General features: G+C 48.9%; 2 protein-coding genes across 5 annotated transcripts; one reads left to right on the top strand and one right to left on the bottom strand.

Moving 5' to 3' along the window:
• Positions 1-3,588: 3,588 nt before the first annotated feature.
• LOC109477509 lies at positions 3,589-4,834 on the bottom strand. Its single transcript, XM_019778792.1, has 2 exons — positions 4,157-4,834; positions 3,589-4,047 (listed from the first exon to the last, which is right to left on the bottom strand). Exons 1-2 carry the CDS (start codon positions 4,832-4,834, stop codon positions 3,589-3,591), a joined length of 1,137 nt encoding a protein of 378 aa, XP_019634351.1.
• Positions 4,835-6,565: 1,731 nt separating this feature from the next.
• Positions 6,566-8,008, top strand: LOC109477616 (protein wntless homolog). Of its 4 annotated transcripts, none has more exons than XM_019778960.1 (3): positions 6,566-6,693; positions 7,206-7,391; positions 7,720-8,008. In XM_019778960.1, exons 1-3 carry the CDS (start codon positions 6,622-6,624, stop codon positions 7,768-7,770), a joined length of 309 nt encoding a protein of 102 aa, XP_019634519.1. In that variant the 5' UTR covers positions 6,566-6,621; the 3' UTR covers positions 7,771-8,008. The 4 variants fall into 4 exon arrangements, 2 of the variants coding, with proteins under 2 accessions (XP_019634519.1, XP_019634520.1); XM_019778961.1 differs by having other exon boundaries at positions 6,569-6,689; positions 7,720-7,989; XR_002140674.1 differs by having other exon boundaries at positions 6,580-6,697; positions 7,720-7,981.
• Positions 8,009-8,175: the final 167 nt, after the last annotated feature.

Genomic DNA, 8,175 nt, shown 5'->3' with positions numbered 1-8,175 from the left:
TATTATGCAAATGAGGTCCTTATTTGAATAAGTTATGTTAAATTATGTTCACCTTCACTAAACTTCAAACACCCCAAGTATAAAATTCCAGGCAGTTACCACTATGCAATTATAACATTTTCTCATTAATTATGCAAATTAAGTCTTCATTTGCATAATCGATATCTGCCTGTGTTTCTCTCGTTGTTAATAACATATGTCACAAGCTTGAACTTCCTATCATGGAATGTAGCTGATTAATAGAATTTCCTCATTAATTATGCAAATTACATCCATATTTGCATAATTGTAATATCATTATGTCAAGCATTACTCAAGCTACCTACATACCAAAAATCATGATGATCCATCAATCGGTTCTTGAGTTATCCTCCTTTAAACATTTGTCCTTTAAACCCCCCTACAGTTCCAGAGCAAGCCGCTAGGGGGCCCAAACTCACGTCACTTCTTCCCCAGCACAAGAGCTACCTGCCATCCAAATTTCGTCACCCTAGCTTGTCTAGATCATGAGATATCAAAACCGGAAGTTCAGCTGCAGTACCATGACAAGCCGCCAGGGGGCCCAAAATCTAATCAGTTCAAGCTCTCATCAAGACCTACCCACCTACCAAATATCAAGATAATCCATCTAAGCTTTCTCGAGTTATGCTGTTGACACACAGACAGACAGACACACACACGGCTACGAAAACATAACCTTCTCCAATTCTTGGCGAAGGTAATAAGGGTCTTAAGAAGAAGTAGAAATTCTAGAGAGTAAGTTCTTTAAGTTTCAGCTAATAAATCTTTAACCTGAGCAAAAAATCCAGGGTTACCGACTGTTACAGGTTCCTCTTAAATCTCCCAGAACAGTTGGACACACACCAAAGTCAAGGTTCCACTGTAATATTTGGAGTCTAGTGGTCGTTTGGTATCTTAGCTTCTATAATATCTTAGTATAGAGAGAGATCCAAACAGTTCGATTACTTCTGCTGAGCCAGGTTTATTGATCCGTATGTTAACTCTAAAGCAGGTAGATGGGGTCTAATGGTTCACAAGGAGTTTAGCACGGGGTTGGAGCTCAGCACCTCCTTCAACTTCAGGAAGGCCCTCTCGCACTCCTCATCCCAATTGACTATATTTGGCTGGCCCTTCTTCAACAGATCGGTCAGAGGAGCGGATATAGTGGCCATATTTGGGACGAAATCCCGGTAGTAGTTCACGATACCAAGGAAGGCTCTTACTCCCTTCTTGGTCTTAGGTTGCGGCGTTGATTGGATGGCTGCCACCTTGGAAGTAGTAGGGGACACCTCCCCCTGTCCTATCATCTTCCCCAGATACTCAGCCCTCGGGACGCCGATAGTGCACTTAGACGGTTTGATCGTCAGTCGTGCCAACTCCAGACGCCACAGTATCTCGTCCAGTTGGCGGAGGTGATCGTCCCATGTATCACTGCTGACGATGATATCGTCCATGAAGGCTCTGGCAAAGTCCTCGGTTCCTTTCAGGACCCGGTCCATCATTCGCTGGAAACATGCCGGCGAGTTCTTCAACCCAAACGGAGCCCGAGTGAACTCGTGATGTACAAACGCTGTTTGGAACGCAGACTTACGACGCGCTCCCCTTGTCAAGGGAATCTGGTAGAAGCCCTTTGTAAGGTCAATCACCGTAATGTACTTAGCTGCGCCAACCTTATCCACCAGCTCCTCCACCCTGGGCATGGGGTACTTATCGTGTCGGCATTGAGCTTCCGATAATCCACACACATGCGCACTCCTCCGTCCTTCTTCCCGACAAGGACCACCCGGGCGCAGTAGGGGCTGTCTGACTCCACTATGATGCCTTCCTCCATCAGGGTGTCCAGCTCCTTCTTCAGGGTTGGCCTGACTGCATGCGGGAGAGGGTACGGCTTCTGGGAAACTGATTCGTCCTGATGTGTCTGGATGTCCATTTCCGCCATGTTTGTGAGGCCTGGTTTACTCGAGAACACCTTCGCATACTTCCGAACCACCTCCTGTACTTGCTTCAGTTGAGCCTGAGTTAGCTGCTTGCCATAGGTGATCTTTGACAAGTCTTCTTCCTCGCTTGTCCACTCAAGCCCCTGTACCTCGCTATCAAACTCGTCTTCAACTCCGGCGAAAGCCGCAATCTGCACCGGCCTCTCCCAGGGACGTAGGAGGTTAACGTGGTAGATTCTCTTCCTCTTCACACGGCGTCCCGTGTCCACTTCATAGTTGACGTCGTTTAGCCTCCGCGTGACCTTGTACGGTCCAGCCAGTGCTTCTTCAGTTTGCTTGCAGAGGTGGGCAGCAAGACGAGGACTTCTTCTCCGATGTCCGACGGAACTGTCGGTCTCTGGCCTTCTTATCGTACCAGACCTTCGACTTGCTCTTCTTCTCCTCCTGCATCTGTTCTGACCATTCCTTGGCCCACTCCAGTCTGTTCTTCACCTCCGTGATGAACTCCACCACATCTTCTTCTGGCTCTGGAGTGTCCAGCCACGCCTCCTGTAGGACCTTCAGCGGGCCTCTCACTTGTCGTCCATATGTCAGCTCAAAGGGCGAGAAACCTGTCGACTCGCACGGCGTATCTCGATACGCAAAGCATATGTAGGGCAGGTACTCGTCCCAGTCCTTTGCTTCTTCATCGACCAGCTTCCGGAGCATCTTCTTCATGGTCCCATTGAACCGCTCGCACATGCCGTTAGTCCAAATCTTGTCAATGCCCAACAGCTGACACATCTGTGTAGTGATTTCGGCCATGACATTTGCTCCCTGATCACTGAGAATCTCCTTCGGGATACCGACACGAGTGAAGAACGTGATAAGTTCCTTCACGACTCTCTCTGCTTCCATTGACGGCATGGGGATAGCCTCTGGGTATCTGGTCCCATGGTCAATGATGGTGAGCACGTATTTGTTTCCAGACCAGGATCGGGGAAGGGGGCCTACAATGTCGATGCCTAGCCTCCTGAACGGCTCGCCGATAACAGGTGGGCACACCATCGTGTGTCTGTCGCCCGCTCGCCGGGTCGCCGTCTTTTGACACTCCGGGCAGCTTCTGCAGAACTTCTTGACATCTCTGCCCACTGCCGGCCAGTAGAAGTGCTCCCTTGTACGCGTGATACCGAGGTGACCTGACAGTGGTATTGAGTGTGCCAACCAAAGCATCTCCCGCCGGTGGGTCCATGGCACCACAACCTGCATCACCGTGCCTCCCTCCTTGTGGTCTTCCCCCGGTCTCGCTCGCTTCGTCCACTTCCTCATGAGGAAGCCGTCCCTGTTCTTGACGAAGCACGTCTCTAGATCCTTGGCGCGTGCTTCGCTCACGGCATCCTTCCATGCTGACCGCAGGGATGGGTCTTCCCATTGCTGCTTCCGCAACTCGTCGGGTCTCAAGTCAAACACCTTCGGTGTCTGTCCGCTAGTTCCTTCCAAGCTGACGGAGTCACCGTCGTCGTCCTCGGACTTGGCCTCCTCTCCGTCCTCTTCCGGAAGGATTGGACTGGGTTTGACCCCAGTCTTCTTCTCATCCTCGGCAATCCTCCTTGCCATTTCTTCTTGCTTCTTGGTCTGGGCTCGAGTAGCAACACATGCTGTCTCGTAGTCATTACCAAGCAGTACCTGGGTATGGAGTATCCATAACTCCAACCTCCATTAACTTCTCACTTCCTCCCACCTCCAGCTTAACTCTCGCTGTGGGGATGGTATCAACCGTTCCATTGGCCAGCCTGACCCTGACTGTATTCTTCTGGTAGGCCTCCTTAGGCACAAACCGCTGGTTAACATAGGTCATGGAACTTCCCGTGTCTCTATACATCTGTACGCGCTGGCCATTTACAGTACCCTTGCTACTGTGCTTGCTCTCCTCCTCCCCCAAGGCTCCGTCCCAAAACTGGTAGCGACCTTGGGCGAACATACTCTTCTTCGGCGCTTTCGTCTGCGTCCGGGGACAGTCTGCCTTCCTGTGACCTGTGGCATCACACTGGAAGCACTTCCCTTGAAACTTAGCCGGACTCTTATCATAACCTTTCGTCGGTTGGTGCATCGTGGGTTTGCTGACATGGTTCTGGGGGGTTGAGGGCTTTGGTGGTCGTTCTGGGCTGATTGCGTAGGCGAGCGCCGACGGCCAACGTACGGTTGTGCGCAATCAAGTACTGCTGGCTCAGTATTCCTACCTCCTCTAGGGATTTTGGCTTTCTCTCCCGGAGGTGTATCGCCAAATCCATCGGGCACAGATCTAGGAATTGTTCCTGGATAATCAGGTCACAAATTCCCTCAAACGTTTTTGAAGTTCCTGACAGCTCGATCCACCTGTTGAGGTAGCTGGATAAACGCACGATATACTGATCAGGCCCTTCCCCTTCCTGAGGAATTTCCGACCTGAACTTCTTGCGGAACCCATCTTCGGTAAGCTCGTACCTCTTTAGAATGGCTTCCTTTACCTTGTCATAATCTTGCGCCTCAGCGTCAGACAGCCTGCTGTATACGTCTAGTGCTTTCCCTGTTAGTAATGCACTCAGCGATGACGCCCACGTGCCTTCCGCCCAGTGGTTAGCGCGCGCAAATCTCTCGAACCTCAGGAGATATCCGTCTATTCCCTTGCCCTCCGTGAAACTTGGTAGTCTTGGCGTCTTCGCCTTGACCTCCTCCGCAGCTTGCTTCTGCCCCGCCTTATACTGAATCTCTGCTTGTTTTAACTTGAGAGCTTCCAGCTCCAGTTCATGCTTCCTCTGGGCATCTCTCTCTCTAGCCCTCTCATCCCTCTCAATGGTCTGTTGTCTTTCAACATACTGCAGGATGTCCGACCCTTCCAGGCCCATTTCCTTGGCCTGCGCTATGAGTTTGTCCGTCATGGTTGGCTCAGGTCAGGGACCTACCTGCTACACAAATGTACAATCCCCTGGTACTCCTTAGTAACAAAACCCAGGTGGTCTGAGCAACTAGCAGCCACCTCAATGCTACCCAATCTGGACTAAAGAGCATACAATGTACGGCGTCCCTGCAGTCAATGCACTATCCCTCCCAGACTCAGTGTCTCTGACAAAAGTGGAACCAGATGTGAACAGTGAACCCCACTCCAAGAATGCTATACTGAACTAGCCCTAGCTGTAGCTACCTGTCAACAACACATGGCTCAATCCATCAACAGCACATTCTTCAGCAAAGTAAAACCTCACAGAACAACACAAAACTTCTGGAAAATACACTTCTAGGAGATACAGACTTCCACTTAGAAGTTAGTTCTAGAAACTCGCAACAGGTCATCAAAACAACAAAATACACCAACTGTTACCAGCCGCCTCCGTCGGCCTCTCACTGCCACAGTCTTACAGTCCTACAGAAGTCAGTTCTGAAGAATTGGTCCAATTCCGTCTCTTCCACGGTGAGTTCGCGACCCTCCTGGAATCTTCTCTTGCTTCCACCGCTTCCACTGACCGCCCCGTGAAGCACCAATCCGCGTAGCCTTAGCCTGAGGTAATATTCCAGTCTGATCGTGATTGGGGGTATTGGGGTGTTTAGGCAGGTTGTGTCTTCGGGGCCTCTAAGGGCTTCCCCCGCCCAGTGCAACAGGCCGCCCCGGTAGGAGTTTTACGCTAATCAGAGACAGTATGCTCGGGGATTTGGTTTCCCCCCATCGTGGAGGGTTAATCAATCTCTCGTGAAATACACACCGGGAAGCTTATGTGAGGCGGGCGGGCCAGAGTTCTTGCGGCCCCGACCACGAATCAGACTGGATACCACTCCCTGGCTAACAGACAAGTTGATTGACTCACCTCAGTATGGAAGTTAAGTTATCTTCAGTCTCCAAACTCCTTAATGTGAGGGAGTCCGTCTTAACTCACAGCTGTCTGTCAGCCAGGATAAACAAAGTGTAAATCTGCACTGCTGTTCAGTCAAGAGCAGGAAATGTGGTGTGTAGCTATATATAGGCGAAGGGAAACTTGGCTGAGTCTGTGTGTGTCATAAGCCCTAAGGCCACAGCAAGTAAATTTTATGGATGACATCCTCCACAGACTCCAAATCTAATGCGAGCGGGCGAAAAAAAAACAAGGCAGGCCGAAAAAAACAAGGTTCCTACAAATTAAAATTTTGACTCAATCATTGTACAAAAGGTTTTGCTTTAGTAGGAACATCACATATACACAGCCAACATCACATATCACCGCATCAAAGTAAGAAACAACATCAAATCAGAGCCTTTTCTTGTCTCCTCTCTTCATGTGTATCTGCCATCCACCTTCGCCCATTTTCGGCATGTTGACCACTGTCAGAAAGCAACAAAATTTCTTGTTTTTTTTTTTCAAAATCAGGCGAAAATTAATGCGCACGCGGATGTCATCCATAAAAATTACTTGCTGTGGCCTAATACAGAGCCACACATGGAAAAACAATGCTGTCGAGCCAAGATCTGAGGAAATGTGATGCTCACAGGGCAAAGGGGAACTTGGCTGAGTCACTCAGGATTTGTAGGAATGCATGACTGTGCAAAGCTGTTGGTGTTATCCAGAGCCACGCAGGAGGAGGAAAAACAATGCTGTTCACACTACCAACTTGGGTAACTCACCCCAACAAAAAGGGTACACTACTCTTGCATTGTTTCTATGAAAATATGGTGGTGTGAAACCAATTTGGTGTGAGGATGATCAGCCAAGATTGGGAAACAGGATGCGTCACAGGGCAAAGGGGAACTTGGCTCAGACGCACAGGGTTTGTAGGTAACGCATGACTGTACAAAACAATGCAAGATCTGTGCATATAACCAGCTCCTTTGTGTGAGCTGTACTGTCGACATGTCTAGGCACAATTAGACAATCTCCAAGCAGATCCCTTTCGGTGGTAAAAAAACAGTATCAAATAATGGCCGGGCAGTATCCATTAGCCACTGACGGGTTGGAGGGGGTACGGACAAAAAGAAGGCCATATATAAAAAGCTAACGATCATCCCCCACAACCTCTGCTTGGAGAGTACGATTAGAAGCTGAAACAGGAATCTGATGTAATTTTATATATACTCTGGCGAGGCTAAGACACAAGTCAGTTACATGTTGTATTTGTTAAGCTTGTTTTCTGTACTTTATGAGTTCGTTTGTGTTTTCTTATTATTATTAATATATAATGACTCTATGATAATTGTACTTAAGTTAGTTTATACCTTTCTTTTTATCACATTATGTAATTGTCATGTTCTGAGTACAATTTTTGTTTCTGCTCGTTTGTGCACAGGTTAACGAGGGCCACTGGAAGTGGGGGGAGGAGCACACGGTGGAGATCAACAGCGCGTTCCTGACAGGCGTGTACGGGATGTGGAACGTCTACGTGTTCAGTGTGATCTGTCTGTACGCACCGAGCCACAAGAGGAAAGGTCTGGAGGGGCAGCACTCCCGCAGCAGTCCTCCAACATACAACTGGGTATGTCTGTGTGTGTGTGTGTGTGTGTATGTGTGAGTGTGTGTGTGTTTGTGTTATATGTGTCTGTGTGTGTGTGTCTGTGTGTGTGTGTGTGTGTGTCTGTGTGCCTGTGTGTGTCTGTGTGTGTCTGTGTGTGTGTGTCTGTGTATTTTTGTGTTATTTGTGTATGAGTTTGTGTGTGTGTGTGTATGTGAGGAGTAAGGTGTAAAGCACCAGCATTTTTTTTGTGAATTAAAGGCTGTATGGGGAGGGGGTGAAGTCTGCCATCTCTGATTGTCTCATGTTTACATCATTGAGAAATTGACTCTGATTTTATGGTAACTTCCAGAGCGTGAGACTTTGGAGGACGGGAGTAACGAGGAGATCGAGTTACGCCTGACGAACAGCCAGGCCAGCGGCGTTGCTGGAGAGCTGTCCGTCATCTACAAGATCGCTGGCAAGGAGGCTCAAGAGTAGCCAATGGGAGGGGGCGAGAGATAGAGGTGGCCAATCAGGGGAGCCGGTCTGGGGAGACTTAATAAAGATTAGGGCTTACTAACAGTTGGGATGTTACTATCTACCACCCCATATCTGCTTGGAGATTTGGCCTGGCTGACAGTTGGGATGTTACAATCTACCACCCCATATCTGCTTGGAGATTAGGGCTTACTGACAGTTGGGATGTTACAATCTACCACCCCATATCTGCTTGGAGATTTGGCCTGGCTGACAGTTGGGATGTTACAATCTACCACCCCACATCTGCTTGGAGATTAGGGCTTACTGACAGTTGGGATGTTACAAT

Source organism: Branchiostoma belcheri, unplaced genomic scaffold (genome assembly GCF_001625305.1).
Source record: "Branchiostoma belcheri isolate BF01 breed outbred unplaced genomic scaffold, Haploidv18h27 scaffold40, whole genome shotgun sequence".
NCBI lineage: Eukaryota > Metazoa > Chordata > Leptocardii > Amphioxiformes > Branchiostomatidae > Branchiostoma > Branchiostoma belcheri.
Note: the sequence above shows the minus strand (reverse complement) of the source record. Positions and strands in the feature narration are given on the sequence as shown.